The sequence below is a fragment of the Lissotriton helveticus genome, chromosome 4_1 (assembly GCF_964261635.1).
Source record: "Lissotriton helveticus chromosome 4_1, aLisHel1.1, whole genome shotgun sequence".
Lineage (NCBI taxonomy): Eukaryota > Metazoa > Chordata > Amphibia > Caudata > Salamandridae > Lissotriton > Lissotriton helveticus.
Genome location: NC_136063.1, coordinates 1830457282 through 1830477144, shown reverse-complemented (window position 1 = coordinate 1830477144; position 19863 = coordinate 1830457282). Strand labels below are relative to the sequence as shown.

The window sequence follows — 19863 nt, the reverse complement described above, 5'->3', positions numbered from 1 at the left end:
GCATTGGAAAGAATATTTCTGCATTCTTGAGTGATGTTTAAGTACTAAAATTCATAGAACTCAGGAGTTATGCGTGCAAGTGGAGAGAGGCTGGCTCCGGGTGTAATATCTGGCCCTGGTGCAATGTCAGGAGTGATGGTGTTGATGGAAGGCAAATGAGCTTGGTCTCCGTAAACCAGAACTGCCTGGGCCACTTATGAGCTTTCAAGAGAAGGCAGCAGTGTTCGGCTTCCATCTTGGTGAGAACTTTGGGAATCAGTGGGAATGGGGGAAAAGTGTAATTCCAGACTATCGCATCGAAAGTGCAACTGGCATAGAACTGGCATTTGGCATTGCTGTTCGTCATCAAGACGTCCAGTGCTGGCTTCCCCTACAGTGAGAATATATTGTCTAGCTGCTGCTGGTCTAGTTTCCGCTCGTGGCAACTGTCTGTGATCTTGATGAGAGCATCCGCTAGTGTGCTGTGCACTCCAGACATGTGTTCGGCTTTCACGGGCCATAAGCCAAGTCCACAGCTCCTGGGCGCCTTGAGAAAGTGTTAAGGATTTGGTTCCTCCCTCTTTGTTGATATAATACAGGTTGGTCATAGTGTTAGTACGGACCAGCACCGAGGATCGTACGATCCTTGGGAGGAAACCATGCCGGGTGGGAGATATCGCAGCTAGTTCCAGACTGGTGATGTGCATAGTCATCTGATGTGCTGACCACTTTCCTTGGATCTGAAGGTCCTGTAAGTGGCCTCTCCTGCCTTTCACTGTTGCATCCGTGGTGATAATGAATTATGATACCAATGGCAGGTATGTGAGGCCATGTGAGATGTGGTTTGTGAGACCACCCCTTCAGCGTGTCTATCATTCCTGGAGTAATGGATATGAAGGACCTTTCCGATTAAAGCCATTGGATCTGCAGTTCTTCCTGTAATGGCCTTATCTTCAGGTGATCTAACAGGACTAAATTGATTGCTGACGAGATCAGGCCCAGGAGCTACTTGAACAACATCACTGAAATGGACTGTTTTCTTGAGAATTTTCGAGCGTAGTCTGCTAACCTCCCTTGTCTTTCATGGGAGAGGAAGGTTTTGTTCTGTATTGGGCTAGGTCGGCTCCGATAAACGGAAATATCTAACTGGGAGTGGTGGAAGACTTTCACCAATTCACCCTGAGTCCTAGCTTGAGAAAAAGTGACAGGCAGGCGCTTGTAGCTTTTAGCAGCTAGTCATTCAGGGAGGGAAATACCTGATGACCTTGTTTCGTGATGGCAGTGCCACTGTCAAGCATTTGATAAATATGCGAGGGGTTGACTTGAAGGCAAAGGGAACAACTTTGAATTGGTAATGGGTACCAGCTTCTATGAATCTGAGATATTTGCGGTGTTTGGTATGGATGGGGATATGGAAATAGGCATCTTCCAGATCTAGAGATGTCAAAGACTCTGCTGGTCAGACAGTGGAGAATGTCGGCAAGAGTTATCATCCAGAAAGATTGGGTTTCCTGAGATCTAGGATAGGTCTCCACTCTCCTGATCTCTTGCATATTAAGAAACAAAACGGGAGTAGAATCCTTTTCTCTTTTGAGCAGTCGGAACGGGAGTAGAATCCTTTTCTCTTTTGAGCAGTCGGAACTTTATTGCTCGCTTGGCAAGCATTATGAGGGTCTCCTTCCGTAATAAGTGAAGACGAGGTGGGTGCGCTTCGCTGGTGGAGTGTTTGGAGGTCTTTCAATAAACTCTAGGGTTTGGCCATAGGAGATTAGGTCTAAAACCCATGAGTCTGAGGTGATGCTTTCCCAATGATAGAGGTGATTGGAGATATTCACACCTACCGGATGAGAAGGTAGTGTAGCTGGTACCTGGATAAGGTCAATGCTTGTGACCTGTTTTGCAGCTCTGAGGTGGTGGTCTTTTTCGGAGGCCTTACTTAGAAAAACCTGCTGAGGAGGGTTGATGGTATGATAGTTGTTGATATTCCGGTCTTTATTGGGGCTGGTAGGACTGCTACTGCTGGGATCATTGGTAGCCACCTCTGTAAGAAGGGAAACTGCGCCCTCCACTCCTCGAAAAAGCCCACTTCTGACTGGAGGGTGCAGAGAGATTTGGCAGTATCAGTGTTCGTTTTAATGACAAGAAGTGCGTCATCAATGTGCTTGCCAAATAACGTGTACCAATCATACGCCATGTCCAGAATCTTAGATTAGACCTCAGGTCTGAAAAAAGTCGAATTGAGCCAACCTTGGCACCTTATAAATGCTGCGTCGGCTAGTTGACGGAAGCCTGTGGATGCGATGTCCATGGCGCAATCTGTTGTCTCAGAGGAGGTATGCTCACCCTCCTGCAAGATCTTCTTAGCTTCATGTCTTCTGTCCTCTGGAATGAGGTCAATGATGGAACCATATCTGACAACATTTGGCAGTCGTAACCACCCAGAATCAACAGGGCGCTCTGATGGCAGACCTGGTGGACAATCTCTAGCCACTATTGTCCAAACGACACCCCTCTTTGTCCAGTGGTGCTGAAACAGGAGTGGAAGGGTTTTTTGATTTACACTGCTCCCCCTGAGAAAGTATGGAATCTGGTTTGTGGTGTCCTTTCAAGCATAAAGGAGAATGCTCAGGGGCTCTGTAGTTTCTATCGATACGAGGCAGGACAGCCACCACTGCAGTAGGGTTTTTAATAACCTTGATCCCTTCTTGCCAGACGTGGTGAATGATGGGTATAGGCCAGACAGTCTACCTTGTTTGCTCCTTAAATTCGTAAAAGAAACTGCCGGACTGTTTAACCAACATAGCGAGCTGGAACCTGTTTACCAATCTTTCCTGAAGGTTATGGAAACCTCTGCTGTCCTCAGGAGGCGAATCAACAGGCCGTTGAGGAGACGGCTTGGGTAGAACGTAGTCATCCCACTCATCTTAAGAAGGCTGAGGCTTAGGAATCTCGCCCTCCTCTCTGTTGCCATCAGATAAGGCTGGTTCCTCCCACTGTGGCACTGCTATATGTGGGGAAGACGTCATTCTAGGAGTGGCTGGAGGAGGCATAAGTGCTGGAGTAAGAGGGGTAACAGACTGCGGTGTTAGTGCCCAGGTTGTTCCTCAGGAGGACGTTGAAAACGTCTTCTATAGTCCGTGAGCATAGCCTGAAGATCTGGACCAAGGATATAGGTAGATGTAGATTATTTTGTTTAGGTGGAGGGTTAGAATATTATCTGTATGGCTCTTAATGTGTCTGTCATCATCACATACCTCAAGGTCCAGCAACTGGCTTGGAGGCAGAGGAAAAACTTTGCTGGGCGAGGAAACCTTAGGACATAGAAAGGTCTTGGTTGCTTTTATGATCTGGATCCTCATCGATGGTGGCATCGACGGTGTTGTCGTCAGAGGGATGCAAGTCGACGGAGCTATCGTCGACGGGGCAGCCATCAGCAGATCATCACTGGAAACATCATTGACAGGAGTGACGTTGATGGGATTGCCTTGGACAGGAGCGTCAACAAGAGTTTTGTTGATGACTGAATCTTCGTTGATGAGATGGGAGCGTTGGTGGTGGATGGTGTCATTGTTGTTTTTGCTATTGACGGTCTTGACGGCGAAACAGTGGTAGGCCTGTTCGTCGACGGTGAAGGCGCCTTAGAGAGGGACTTGGTAGAGGATTAATGGCTCGTCGAGGCGACAGATAAGGAGGTATGAGAGCTGTGTCTATCCCTTTTAGAAGGCGCAGATTGTGCTTGCTTCTCCTTTTTAGGTCTCGCTTAGGCAGCGCTTGCACTGTATCTTCGAGACATGTGGTATTCTGTCTATGTGCTTTTAAACATGCTCAGCACTTTCCATTGTTTCTTTTCTCTGCCTTTACACATTCCTTTGTTTTCGTTGGTCAATTGCATACATTTGTCCTGTCTATGGCTGTTTTGTCCGCCCTGGATACTGTGCTGCTACATGTATCCTTTCATTATGGGCCATATGTTTTCCTTCAGTGAACTACTTTGTCTTTCTGCTCTCTCCTGGCCCTTGCTCCCAGTTCACTTATTCTCCTGTGCCCTTGCTGCAACACCTTTTGCAGTTTGTTTTTATTCTGAACAGCTGCTCTTCGCTCCCTCTCGGGCTGCAGCTACCTCCTTCTGGGCTCTTTTGTCCGCTGCAGCCTGCTTGGCCCAGCTGATTACCCTCCTCTTGTTTAGAAGCGAGCAATTACAGCTTCTAGAGCGCGAGCTTCTCTGCTTTAAAAAAAAAGAATGAAAGATCGGCTTCATCAGGACTGGTTTTGCTATTCAAGATTATCATCAGGAAAACTTGAGATCTCAGATAATGATAACATGTACTTTGTGCAAAGCCTGAGATACCAGGTGAGTCAGTGGAGAGTTGGTTTTCCAATTCTTTGGTTTGGCTTTCTTTTACAAATCACTAATTGTGACCCAAAGTGCGTCATCTAGTCCGAATACAACTCACAGAATGCACCAAATTAGTTAAATGAAATCTCATAAGCCTGAAAATAATTGCAAATGCATTTACATTGCGTTTCATGCTACTGAAAACACGTTCTAGTGATTTTGATGGACAGGAGTACGAGCTTTTTAGGAGTTCTATAATAGCCGTTCCGACTTCATAAGCTTCATTCGCATCTCGTTTTCTTCCTGCTCAGCCAGCTCTTCTTCCTCTTCTAATCACACAAGCCCTTTTTACCTTCGTCCTTCCTTCCCTCCCCCTCTCAACATGTCTTACTTCCCTTGCCTGCCTCAACTTTCCCAGCCCCAACACCGCCCCCTTCCAAAATACTATAGACTGCCATGACCGCCCAGGCAGGTCTCATTTGCCAAACTCATTTTCTGGTTACAGTAAAAAGTAGTGGTCCATATTTCGGACATACAATTCAGATGAATACTCTGCTCCCAGGGTTTAACAATATTACAGGGTTCGTTTTAAAGTTTATTTTATGTCAACAATTAATTCCGCATTGAACTGCAAACTACGGTTATTTTTGACGAATGAATGGAGGGGATTAGTTTTTAGGGGGAGACGGAAAACGGTTAGTCACCAAGGACGCTGTGTTACAATCCAGTGTATTCTAAGGGTAATAGTCCAAAGGCATTGCGGTAAAATATAACTGACCTAAAGAAAAAGAAAACATGATTTATAAAAGAACAGTTATCAAGTTCTCAGTTTGCTTATATAACATTTCCCCGTTTACAATGTCTGTGCGCATGACGATTCCAAGCCTAAAGTGTGTCCGTTTATCAAGAGTGGAAGCCTGACACGCAGACCCCCTTTGTGGTATTTTTGTCACCATTGGATTCCTGTAATTTAGGAATTCCACTGGAGGACTCTCCTGAAGCCCTAGACCTTCCTCTAGTAGGCAGAATTGATTACCATGGACCCATCCCTTAAGGCCATCTGCCGTCACTATCAGTGATCCAGTGAAAGCTTGTGATTGGTCCAGCTCCTTACAAGCCTCGGATTAATAGCTAATCCAAGAGAAAATAAAATAAATGCAACTGTATACCCACACTTTGGAAGCTACCGATATAAAAACAGAAATGCACCCAATAGAAAAAATGAAGAAAGTTCACGTGTCCCACGGATGTCCACGAAATCTTGCTTTAGACCATACATATAAATCTGACTTTGTTTTATTTCTGGTGCAAATAGTTGATCCTGTGCACATTTACCCAACATACTTGTAGTTCTGCATCTATATTAGGAAAAGCAATACTACAAGTACCAGAATGCAACAAATAAACATATGGGCTGCATCGGAAAAGCAGCGACTTCAGATCTATGCTTTACCGTCCTCAGGCTCGCATATGCTATTTACTCTAGCTTTTCATGTGAAACTGGATCAATTTGGTTTGTTCACTTTCTTTTTCTAAAAAAATAATTATTGTGCTTGCAAACATTTGTCAGGTTTATGCTTTTCTGTGCAAAAAACATAGCAGATATTTTCATCCAGAAGTGTTACGTTGTAACTTTTCTCAGCCCAAGCTATCACAGCATGGCAGCGAGAAGTTAAAATTCCCTCCAGATTGTTATTATTTAAAAATTGGAAAGCCAATTGAAATTAACAGCACTCAACAATTAAGGAAAATTTGGTTGCTTTCTTTTATTGCTGATTGGTAATTGACAACAAGACACATTAGCAAGCTATTTCTGAAAGTTGCAATTTATTGTGTGTGATATCTACCGGCCCAGCTTTCTACCCACCATTATGACATTGCATTTTGGAACTTGTAGTTTCACTTTTATAATTTGGAGTCCGAGTTGAAATACCGTACAACGATATTTGCCAAAATAATATATGCTGGGGACAGATAGAGGGGGTCAAATAGGACAATCCAAGTTAGAGACTGCAAGAATTGTTGCAAAGGTCAGCTGAGCTCCTTATTGGCTTGAAGAACTCTGGACTCATAAGGACATGCTCTTTGCAGCAGGCATCTTAATCCTCAGCGCTACTTTAGAATGAGTGGAAACAGCACTAGATAAAACTTCGATCTCTCTCCAGCAGGAACATTAATTACTAAAGTTACCTTTACATTTTTATAATTTCCTGACAACCTCTGAACACAAAAGGACATGTTCTGTGCAGAGGGCATCTTAATCCCCTGTGCTACTTTAACATGAGTGGAAACAGCCACTAGATAAAACTCTTATCTCTCTCCAGCAGGAACATTAACTGCCAAAGTTACTTTTACATTTTTATTGTTGCCTAATAACCTCTAGGCACACAAACACATGTTCTTTGCAGCAGGCACCTTAAAGCTCTGAGCTACTTTAGCATAAGTGGAAACAGCCACTACATAAACGTTTGATCTCTCTCCAGCAGGAACATTAATCGCCAAAGTTACATTTCCATTTTTATTGTAGCCTGAGAACCTCTAGACACACAAAGACATGTTCTTTGCAGCAGGCATCTTAATCCTCTGTGTACCTTTGGCATAAGTGGAAACAGCTACTACATAAAACTCCGATCTGTCTGCAGCAGAAACATCAATCGCCAAAGTTACCTTTACATTTTCATTGTTGCCTAAAAACCTATAGACACACAAGGACATGTTCTGTGCAGCAGGCATCTTAATCCTCTGCGCTACTTTAGCATGAGAGGAAACAGCCACTAAGAAAACTCCAATCTCTCTCTAGCAGGAACATTAATCGACAAAGTTACCTTTAAATTTGGTCCCCTCCCCTGCATCTAGTCTCTCAAATCAAAATTAGTTTGTCCCACTCGTCGGGCAGGGACTCTTAAGAGCTCAACCCTGGGACGCTCAGAGCAGGCAGCATGCAAGGAAATAGGCAATTTGCAAAGCACCGCTTCCTAGAAACCTGCAAGTCCCAGATTGTTTACATTTTAGTATTTACAACATCCTGGTAACATTGACACAGTAGTTTCTTGCGAGCCAACAAAGGGGCAGTACACTATCTCCGGACACACCTTGCCCCCACCCGTGCCATTTGTGTTACACACCAATTGCCTTGTATTTGCAATGCAATAGGTCTTGCATTAGTGAAAGTATGAGCTATTAGCGTTGCAAATGATAATGTTTGTTAGACAGCAGTAGCATAAGTAACGTGAATTTTCTTTTATTTCTTATGCTACTGCTGGGATACTTTTTAACACAAAATAAATCTAACAAACATTATTATTTGCAACACCAATAGCTCAAACTTTCACTAATGCGAGAACTATTGCAGTGCAAATGCTTGTTTTCGATGTTTATACCTGATAAGAAGTCATCAGGGCTTTTCTGGTCTCCTCAGATGTTCCTTCAAGGGATCTAGTTCTCTTGTGAAACCTGGAAAAAGTATCACTATTGGCCTCCGAAGATGTTGTTTGCGTTTTTGCCTTCTGAAGCCACAAGAGAAACCTCTCCTCCCTGTCCCTCACAGTTTCGGAGGAGAAAGTGCAGCAAATCCTGCACTTTGTAACCTCATGCTTGGTATGGAGGCAGTGCAGGCAATCCTTACGTGGGTCATCCACATGGACCCTTTTCTGTACACAGGTCTTGCAGGGATCGAAAAGGCCTTTTCTGTCTGACATAGCAGTAATAAGGCTTTTTATATATGCTTGAAGAAAAAATTAGCAGAGCTCAGGGAGACTCCCTTCACACATGATGTGCAATGAAAATCTGAGGGAATCAGTCTCTCTTGGGAGTGTTCTAGAAGCTGCTAGCACCTGATTGGTTATAGTTCAAGTTTGGTCCTTTTTTAAAAATGACATAGATAGGCTATTAAACTGATGGCCTTGTGCCATTATAGCCTATGATATTTTTACATACAGCTCTACTATGGTACCGTGGGACTCCCACTTAGATGATGGGGAATTATTCAAGCATGTAAATCTATGAAACATCCAATAATGGATAACAGCAGTCTTCATTTTGTCCTGCAAACACAAACAGGGCTTTTAATTTATTGAATTGTAGAGACGGTTATTCCTCTAGTGCCACGGCCCAGGGTGAAAAGAAAAAAACAGGACTGTCATTTAAATTAAATACCGTCTGGAGTGGAGCTCCTCCCACTTTCTGGAGCAATTCCACTGCACTGACCACACCTATTATAGCCAAAACCTTGTTAAAATGAACAAACAACAATGGTGGGAGCATGCAGGGTAGATATAAGTCCCGGGATGCCCGAAGAGGAATCAAAGGTTATGGAGAACTTGGGAAAGATATTGGGAAGGGGGGGGGGGGACTAACTTCTCATCATTGGATAAGACACATACCCCTCTACTGAGGGATAGATGGACACGGATACTGCGTTCAGTGGGAGGTTTTCAGATGTTAATTATCTGTGCTTTGTGGTAACTGCGGTCGTATGTGGCTTTAATAGCAAAAATCAATAAAAAGATGACTTTAAAATAATGAACAAACAAAACAAAGTAATACCAATAAAATGTCATGAACAGGCTTTTACCTGTTTAACAGCATTGTCATTTCCTAAAGAAGCATCTGGTCCGGAGCAAACATATACATTAGATGGTAAGTCTTCATAGCACTCTCGATCAATTTCAGAAGAATCTCTCATATTGTAGAACATAAGCCATAAGATTTTAGGCTTTTCAGTATCATCTTCTGTGTCTTCTGGTTCTAAACAGCAACGAAAACTTAAATTAATGATCACGAATATGATATACAGGAATAAAAACCTATAATAAATATAATCAAGATTTTAAAAAAATATGTGCAAAATAAACGATGTGTCAAGAACTTTCCATACGAATTTTGCCAATAATCTGATTACATATGAAGCTTTATCTTTTTCCTTTGGTATGCTCAATAATGGAGACACGTGGATCCTTTAACACTGGCTGCATTACACCTACTTTATACCAGGCCCTTGGGCCTAAAAAGAGGCTCACAATATAATTCTCTGTAGTTGGGTCTCTGCTTGCTACTGCCACTAGGTGTGCTGCCATTACAAAGCCCCCCCCCCCCCGTCACCCTGTCAACCAACTGGTGAAATACCATTTTGTTTAGACCCATTTAACACATGTACTGATGGTGCTGCACTTCTGTGCCCAGACACTGCTCTGTGTTTTCATTCTAGAAAAGGTCACTCTGGGGCAACTGAGCCGACGTAGGGCCTGGAGGCCAGTTTTTTCCTACTGTCATCTCCTCACTTCCCCAGCAACGAAAGCTTCAAGAGAAAATGTGGATGACCGAACTACATGACAATTCAAAGGGGATAAAGTTCACATATTATGACACTGAGATTCATGCTGCTCCACATTGTGGTAGAGGAGGCATATCACACAAAAAGAACACAATGATGGAGGATAATTTCATGAGAGTGGATAAGGCCATGAAAGCTCTTTTCAATCTGCAGATGAACACCACCCGCAAGTGGTTCCTCTTGAGCCAGACAAGGCAAGATCAATCAGGATCACTGGACACTTCCCACACCTCACTGTGGAATAGTTCAAGCAGGTGTCAAAGTGGCAGAGTAGAGAGTGCACAGGCTACAGGCCTACAGTGCCTTCTAGCTGAAGCAGCTGAGAGCGTAACAGCAAATACACACCACCTATGGATACTGTGCAGTGTCGTCGCCCCTAAGAATCCTCCAGACCAAGAGCAGCACATATAAAGGATGAATTAACAGTGTTAATTGTTGAAAGTAAAAAAAGAAATATTGGATCAGGAGAACAGACCAGAGTCAGAACCAGAATCCATGGTCACTTGCAGAGAGTCAGAAAAGATCAAGTCCAGTTGAAGGTGACTCACCACTGTTGACGGAAGTGACAGTATGAAGTACATATTATATCGCAGACAGACTACAAAGCTCCACAACAACAAGAGCACACCAAGTGTCAAGGGAAGAATTAAGGGCTCTAAGTGGTTGGCCTCCTAGAAACGAGGGCAACTTTAAATTTGATGGCATCCATCCAGTTTAAATCGCTATAGCCGTACCCGAAACTGCAGACCACCTTGATATACATTTACATCCACTCAGTAAGTTCTACCTTGTTGTCATGAAATCTGGCACTTGCACCCTTCTGTAATGCAGGATTGTAGAATGAAACACTGAAACTGATACATTTAATATCAGGTTCTGTGCATTTGACAGCATACTTGAGTTAAGTGGATACCTGAGAAAAAAGAAAGCATTGCTTCTATCGAACCACTTGTACAGAACAGTTGCCCTCTAACACAAACTCATTCCGAATCCAGAAACAAAGGAGCTGGAGGATTCTAACCCTCAAGAAGATGAATATTCCCAATTTCTCACTCTCCTTATTGCTGTCCTGAAGAAGGTCAAGCGGCCTGCTCAGTTGCACATCTGCACAAAGATATAATTTTCAGATCACATGATTAAGCTGGAAAGATGCTGCCCATTGACAACACAATCATCGATCTGATTGAGTCATGATGCTTCAGCATTCTGGAATTCAATGCTGGATATCAACAATTAAAGACTCTAGATACATAACACCCATCTAAATCACTCTGAAATTCCCCTGGCAAACATGCCTAAGTTTTAGGGTCTACTCAACTTGTGTGTTGTTCCACAATGTCACCTGCTCTTTACAGCGTCCTGTTCGCAATTGCAAACAGGGCACTGGTGTATGTATTGGCTGCCCCATGCATCCTTCACCCTTGACTTTGAGGGTGATGAAGCCCAGAACAGTTCACAGTTGCCCCAGTGCCCTTTATGCTTAACATCAGCGATGGCATATTGATTCTCAGCAGTAAGGAACCCCTTTAAAAACTTTGAGCCACCCGCTAGTGACCTCAGGAACAAAGACGGTCATAGTATTGTGAGTTGTGGAAGCTTCTAGTTTTTCGGCAGTGAATTCGAAACGAACAAGGAGAAGGGAATTAAGTAGTCACAGGATAGACAAAATGTGTTGGAACTCAATAGACAGTTTCCTTGAAATGGACCCACATTAAGAAGCCATCATACAGAGCCTGCTCTGGTGAGGAATCTGTGGTCAGAGTTTCCACCGGAAAGAGCATTTGACAAGAAACTTGTTCTTTTGATGGATACTTCTAACCGCAGATACCACACCTTGCGAATAAATACCAAAGCAGTACCTCCTAAGGTGGTGGGTCTGAAAAAATGTCTGTGAGAACCCCTTTCAGAGGGCTATGGGGCAGACAGGAGTTGCTGTTACCAACCGTGGTGGTTATGACCTTTTACTCCTGATGTCCCAAGGCCCGACCTATTATAAGTCCTGAGCAACTGGGCCAAATGAGGAAAATTTAATTTTGCCTGACCAGGATGCCCCCTACGTATACCCTATGTTACATGTGTGTGCATGTCATCCATGCATATTTCCTTGTAGTGGCCTGAATCACTAGGCCCCTGCAATCATGTCCTTCATTAGAAATGCCAGTCATCAAAGTCTCCCAAACGTTAAGGTAGCATAAGGCCCATGTATTTTACATTGTGCACTTTTAAATAAATATCGTACTGAACCCTTTTTGTGGTTCAGATTGAACCACCAGTCCCTGAATTAATGTTTTCATGACTCCTGACACACTGAAAGCCGCAAGAAGCCCAGTAAGGCCTGCCAAGACAGTATTATGAATAACAGTTATCTGTTTGCTTTACAGAATCACATTTCAGTCTGGTGAAGAAGGTACACAGAACCCATCTGCATAGATAGGGCCCAGCCATTCTGTCTCTGTTTAAGTGGATTACAGTGCTTGCATCCATAGAAAGCTCATGCAACGAACAAATAAATATGCCCTTTCTGTCATTTAGTGACGAGCAACCTTTGCTTCAGATAATACATCCCCTGACTCTAGATATCAGTTGTACTAGATGTGCTGGTCGCCTTGACACAAGAGATCTCTCTACTAGACTGAAAGTCAGCTCTCCTCCCAGTTACACGTCAATTGCACGTCATGCTCATGTTGCACACAAGTAGGACAAAGTTCGAGCTGGTCATGCAAACTCCTCCTCTAAGTACCCACCCACCTATGACACCTACCAATCACCTACCTATGACTCATCGAAGTACACACCCTCATGTACGCCCACATGCTCTTATCTCTTTCTTTCTTGCTCTGCCTGGAGCGTTCCGCCCTATGTACAAGGAGTAAAATGTATATATTCTGTTCATTGTTATTAAATGTTAGAAGACTCTTCCTGCACCTCTGTGGTTATGGAACTGATTCTCCCTTTGACTCGAGTTATTGGAATAAAGCCCATTTAACTTGGACACCACGGATCCTGTCTCTCATTTGATGCATGATACTTTGTTAATGCCTAGAAATTCTGCCAGGGTAATAATTGATTGTTGATTGTTACAGTCTATTTTTTGTGTATTGTTTTCAAAATTACGTCAGATAGGGATCAGGAAAGGTATACTAGAAGAGTCAGTTAACATCCCGCCAAGAGATACACCTGGTCATGATATGTATAAAAGAAGTCTCAGAAAGACGCTATTGAGTTATGGCGCAAAGAGTCACATAGGAGATCAGAGAAAGAATTCAACAAAGTAGAGAGAAATAAACTAGCAGAGGAAAAAGCCAAAGAAAAAGAATCACGTCCTCTCAGAAGAACTAGCTAGAGTTAGAGTTAGAGCTATAAGTTTACTGTGGAGTTCCTTGTAAATAGCGCCTTGTAAATATGCCTTGTGAATAGCGTGTCATTTTTGTGACATGTTGAGTTTCTTGTAAATATGGCTTGTGAATAGCGCCATGTGGTTATGTTTTGTGCAGAGCTTGTTATCATTACGTTAGTCAGGAGAGAGCTGGATCTCTTTCAAGTACTTGGAGAAAATGTTTTGAAGATGTGCGTACGTGTTATGTGATAACGTGGAGAAATGAGTTCATGACTTTCCCATGTACTGCAGTCATTGAGGAAAGATTGTGCCAAAGAGTTAATATCTTGTACTGAGTAGGCAGTATTTGTTTTAACATGCTGTTTAACAAGGTGTTGAGGGATTTTGGCGTTTTTTGGTGTTTGCGGGGGCGTGTTTTTGAGCGGAAATTCGTACCCGTTCCAGTGGAGGGATTTGGTTGCTTTTTGGTGAGGATTTAGGGAATAGCTTGGACTACTGTGATGCAAAATTTGAAAAGGATCTGAGCTGTGGAAGTGGTGGAAAAAGCATGTTTTGTGTGGAGGTGCGATTTGCCATGTTATCCAATGGGCGTATTTCTGAAAATTGAGATAAAGGTTTCCTTGATTTTTCATTCTGGGTCTGCCTGTGTGCTTTGTCAGTTTGCAGATTGAATGGTAAAATCTTGCATGGAGAGTAAAGAAGTGTATTTGTAAAGGGTTTGCCTTGGAACACTTGATTTTATTGTGTTTAACTCAGAGGTCGGTAGTTGTAAATAAACCAGTCTTATTGAGATAAGGGTTTTTACACGGAGAGTGCTTTAATGTTTTTCACGGTTGAGAAGAAATTATAGAATAGACCCATTAGAGAATGTGCTATTAATTAGTGTACTGCAACCGTGTGTTTTTTTAAATAGGAATGTTTCTACAGAATATTTTTCCCAATGCAAGCTGCCCTTTAGAATAGCGTTGTGACAGTTAATGGACTCAATTAGAAAACATGGGGTTTTTTTTGTTTGTAAAAATTATGAATCTGGCCCTTTGAATAGGTAGAATAGAAGAGCTTGCACACTTAATTAGGAATAGTGGCTATTTGTAAATTAATGAACGTGGCCCTTTTTGATAGCTATAATACATTACCATCTTAATGCATTGCTATGTGTCCCCTACATTAGTTAAATTTGCATTTAGTTTCAAGGCTCACCTATGTACTTTGACAGGCTGCTGATAGAAAGGTAATATCTTGCACGGTGAAAGCAGTGTTCATTTAACATGCTGCCTGATTTATGTCCACCAGCCTGTGAAAATAGGATTTATTATGTCTGATTCAGAGGTCAGTTAGGCTGCAATGCTTACACAGATGGTTTCAGATAAACATTTAGTGGAGAAGCTTCAATTGATGTATGCAGAGAACAGTCCCAACCCAACAGTCCATGATAATTCGTTTCTTTTTCTCAAATGCAAAATGCATAGCCTTGTGTGCAGAAGCACATTGTCCCATATTTGTGTGTTAATTTGCATGCTAAACAAATGCCCATGTTTCAAATGTCTTGCCTTCTAGCTGAATTAGTTAGACAAAAGTGTTTATTAGAAAGTGGAGCTTTTAAGTAGCAGTACAGGAATATTTTAAAGTACTAGCATGTCACTTAGTTACAGAAAATATGTCCTTATTAAATTGGCTTCAGTGAAATTAGAGAATGTTGGTTTAGCTCCCTGGCCTGGGTACAGATATGTTTTGAATTACAGAGAATGTGTTTTTCGACCTTGAAGGTCCTGGCTTCCAGTATATGTTTATGTAAAGGGAGGGTTTTTCCCTCTTGCCGTGCCTGTCTTGTTATTATTGGCCATACTCCAATTATTTTCCGCGGACGAGACCGAGCTCTGTCTTCAGTAACTTGGGAGCTGTTCTCAGCTCTCAGAGCCTCCGTGATGAGCCGCAGAGAAATGTTTATGTAAAGGGAGGGCTACTGCTCCGACTTACACTAGCTTCCTTCGAATGTGGAGGGAGGAGGCTTGCAGCTCACTCTTTAAGAAACTTGGCAGACGTTTGGCTCTTTCAATGAGCTCAGCGTTGGCAGCGACCCAATTTTAGAGAAGCAGAGACGAGTGAGAGGCTTGTCTCCTCTTAGTGATGTTTGACACTGAGCCAGTTCCTGGCTCTGAGGGGAGGGGTAGGTGAGCAAGGAGTGAGTTCGTAGCGAAGTTACCTCCCCAGCCCCTCTGACTTGTGTACAAAAAAATTGTTCTTCCTTACAGTCAACACTAAAAGCTTCATTGACTTCAGATAAATTCACGCTTGCAAATGAATAGTTTTTCCTTCAGTAGTGTAAACAGCATAATTGGCAGGAGTTTCGCTCTTGCAATGGGTTCAGCATCTGGCAGTCACTCAATTTTAGATCACAGTGTAGCCCGGCTTGGAGTTGATTCAAAACTCCGAGCGCGAACATCTTTCTAGAGGGAGGGGCTGCTTCTAATAGGAGTGAGGAGTAGCGAGGCTCCAAGTTTTCTGTCTATGCTGGGATAATTTGGATTTTATTCAAATACATTTAGAGAACATGTTGTAGGTAGTATGGTCATACTATTCCCAAGATTTAGAGTAGGATTTTTTTTTTTTTTTTTAAACTGCAGAACTTTTGGAAAGAGGTTTCCCCAAAATAAAAATTGTGCTTTTGAATTGAAAATTCATTTTTATTTGTTTATTTATTTCTATATAATTTATTTTTGCTAGATTGATGACAGTGAGCCCTAGTATTTACAGTCAGACACTAAAGAAACGGCTAGACAGTATTCACATGCCTGCCAACACAGGACTGATACAGTACGTAGACGACATCCAGGCACAGAATGCGAGAATGCATCACTGACAGTTGCAATTCTGTGAAAAGCAAGTGGTGTCACACTTGCTTTCCAAGGGGGGTAGTCAGCTGTAGACAGCTAACACAAGAACGTATTCAGTTACTTACTAACCTTTCACAGCCCATGACACAAAAGGAAGTTTGTGCATTTATTGGCCTCACTTCTTACTGTAGGCAATGGATTCCCCAGTATGCGTATCTAGCCAACCACTCATACAGTTAACTACACAGGAGGCAGCCACTCTGACTGTACTCCCTAGGACACAAGAACACACCTTGGCATTTGAGGAATTAAAAAGAGCATTATGTCAAGCGCCAGTTTTAGCGACTCCATGTTACAGTAAACATTTTATGCTTTTTTATTTTTATTTATTTTTACATTTGACTGTAGCGAGACTGACAGGTTATGAACTGACATTATTTCAGCCACACATAGAGATCAGACGTTGTAACATTCTGAATCCTGCAAGAAAAAATAGACACACTGTCAGCACAAGCAGCAGAGCTCATCGCTCTGACGCAAGCCTGCATAAGAGCTAAGCACTTGAAAGTAAACATTTATACAGACTCACAATATGCCTATGGCGTAGTTCATGATTTTGGGGTCCTATGGAGGGAGAGAGGTTTTTTGACCTCTCATGGTGCCAAGATTCAGCACGGCCAGCTTATTCAAGCCCTGTTAGAGGCCATACATTTACCTACAGCCATTTCTATCCTGAAGTGCAAAGCTCACACCAAAGTTACAGACATCATTTCCCAGGGTAATGACCTGGCAGACCGAACAGCTAAACTGACAGCCCAGACACCAACAGACACGACAAGGACAGAGGTACCATTACTGACAACATGTATGACAGTCAGGGATCCCACACAAGATGTACTCGACATACAGACACATGCCACAACAGATGAGATAAAGAATTGGACTGAACAAGGAGGGGTCCAGACTGACCAAGGTTGGATGACTAAAGGAAAAGCTACATGGTTTCTTTCAGATTCTATGGTACAAGTAATCATAAGCACGACACATAGTCCCGCACACTTGGGAGAAAAAGCAATGTTAGACAGTTTACAGAACATTTGGTTTAACAAGCACATGCGTGCAGCAGCGAAGCAGAAAGTACGAACATGTATGATCTGTTGCCAGTTCAATCCAGGTAAAGGCATTCCGGTGGAACAAGGCGGATTTCATCCTCCTGACCACCCTTTTGAGGTTCTCCAGACGGATTATATCCGAATGGACAGATGTAGAGGTTACAAATATGTCTTAGTAGTTGTGTGTGCACTATCTAGATGGACAGAAGCGTATCCAGTTCCAGATTATACTGCTGTGACAACAGCCAGACAATTAGTGCGCGAGTACTTCCCCAGGTATGGATTGCCGCGTGTGATCTATTCAGATAACGGTCAGCCATTCTCTTCTGAATTAATGAAACAAGTGTCTCTTCTGTTAGGATATAGTTGGAAATTCCATTGTGTACGACACCCAGAAGCAGCAGGCCTTGTAGAAAGACATAATCAGACAATTAAGACAAACATTGCTAAAATCTGTGCAGAAAAAGGCGTGGATTGGATGGTTGCCTTGCCGGTTGCCCTCTTTTACATGCGTATGGTAGCTCATTCCAGAACAGGCCTATCTCCTTATGAAGTAGTTTTCGGTAGACCGCCAAATATGTGAGGTACGCCTATGCCAAAGAAAATACCTGATGTTGACAGTAACATGCTGACAGATTACCTGGCTTCCTTGATTTCTGCACTACTCTCTTGTTGTTCACAGGTTGCTGCTGCCTTCCCTGACAACACCCAGGTCAAGGAACACGCCATTGTCCCCGAGAATTTTGTATGCATCCGGAATTTTGATCGTTCAAGTCCCCTTGAGCCACGTTGGAAGACGCCGAAGTTGGTGGAAGGACGTAAAGGCCGAACTCACCTTCATCACTACAAAAGATACTTTGGAACTTTGGAACTTTTATAAAGAACACTGACCTTTGCTAGAAAAGACTCCACAGCAGGAGTATAGGTTTAAGTTGCGATCTAGTAAGTCAGACGTAGTTTAATTGTTTAAGCCCACCCGGTGGTGAATCGGTTACACTTGATTTCTGACATGTATAAGATCACATATGAGAATAGCAAGAAGAGAGATAAGAAGGAAAAATACTGCAAGATATTACGCAGTAGATGTATTGTTACCTTGATCATTCTTTTTATTCTGTGCATCGTTATAATTGGTATCAGTTTATTGCTACATGTTTTCTTTCCCATTTCCTCACATATACATTCTTCCAGTAATAGCACCGCAGAGCATACATTTAGTGAACTGCCACCCCATGAATTGTCATATCGACTTGCACTACATAACAATACATTTATTCGAATGTTACACCATTCTCACCAGACCAGCAATGCGACTGATTGCTGGGTATGTGGCCAACTGCCTCCTTATCAAGAAACTAAGGGAGTTCTGCCCTTCTACCCTTTACCATTCTCACACAATGGTTCAATGTGGAGCATGGTTTGCTCTAATGACCTCAATAGATAGAAGGTACATAGCTTATCCAGGTGGCTGGATATATGGAAACCTGAACGAAGTAATGAATGAAGCATGCTTTCCAGACAAAGACGGATTCCCCCAAAGAAATGGAACCGATTTAGAGAATGAAGAGTATGAGCAGGGAAATGCATCTGTTAATTTTATAATGTTAAACGTTCAGCCCAAGCAAAATACAGGTCCACCGTTTATTTCAGTTCTACCAGCAAAAGGTGATTTCTGTGTTAGAAAGAAAGGCTCAGTACTTATGGGACATAGCGAGTGTAAAGTTGTAGTAGAATTTGACAATAAAGGACTTTCTTCTTTCAAAACATCACGCCATACCTATTTCATTTGCGGTCAGACAGCCTATGTACATCTGCCCTTAGACTGGGGTGGGACTTGTTATATAGCATTCCTATTGCCACCTGTTTTTCTGGCCCCATCCCATTATCACAGAGATTCACAACTAGAACATGTTAGAGTAAAGAGAGAGACAGATTCTGCAGGGATTGATCAGACTGAAACAGCTTGGGAGCAATATACAGATTTCAACAAAGGTTTCTTTTTCTTCGTTGGCCCCGTCCAAAATAGTAAGCTGATACGCAAATTAACAAGGACTCTTGAAACAGTTGTAAATATAACTGCATCTGCCCTGGCGAACTTAACCCAGGAGCAATCTGCTATTAGACTTGTCGTTCTTCAAAACCGCCTCGTTCTTGACGTCATCTTGGCGGATAGGGGCGGAGCTTGTAGAGTCATCCGATCTAGTTGTTGCATTTTCATCCCGGATAATGCACCATCTGTGTACGAAGCAATAACAAGGCTCCACAAAATTGCTAATGTCATACATCAAGACCCAGGCACATGGACTTGGTCCAGTTGGTTCTGGGGTGTAATATCGGCATGGGGATGGAAAGTTATGTCCTTCCTAGGAATGATCCTACTTATGGTATTTGGTTGCTGTCTCTGTCTGCAGTGTGGCCCGGCCATTTGCGGCCTGTGTGCTACTGCCTGTATTCCCCATACACGTAAACAAAGAGTTAAAGATGAACAAATGATGCTGTATGATGAACTATACGGTCTCATGAATATAGATGTATCCTGAAGGGTTAAGTAGGGGACAAGGAGGGAATGAGGAAAATGAAATTTTGCCTGACCAGGATGCCCCCTACGTATACCCTATGTTACATGTGTGTGCATGTCATCCATGCATATTTCCTTGTAGTGGCCTGAATCACTAGGCCCCTGCAATCATGTCCTGCATTAGAAATGCCAGTCATCAAAGTCTCCCAAACGTTAAGGTAGCATAAGGCCCATGTATTTTACATTGTGCACTTTTAAATAAATATCGTACTGAACCCTTTTTGTGGTTCAGATTGAACCACCAGTCCCTGAATTAATGTTTTCATGACTCCTGACACACTGAAAGCCGCAAGAAGCCCAGTAAGGCCTGCCAAGACAGTATTATGAATAACAGTTATCTGTTTGCTTTACAGAA

General features: G+C 42.7%; 1 protein-coding gene across 2 annotated transcripts in view; it reads right to left on the bottom strand.

Annotated features, from left to right (window-relative positions):
* Positions 1-19863, bottom strand: part of CHM (CHM Rab escort protein) — a 732389-nt gene that overhangs the window by 40995 nt on the left and 671531 nt on the right. The window contains exon 14 of one of the 2 annotated variants that reach the window (XM_078688468.1): positions 8889-9061. In XM_078688468.1, the coding sequence (XP_078544594.1) occupies positions 8889-9061 (173 nt within the window). The remainder of the gene's footprint in view (positions 1-8888; positions 9062-19863) is intronic. The other variant, XM_078688469.1, reaches the window with a different exon arrangement.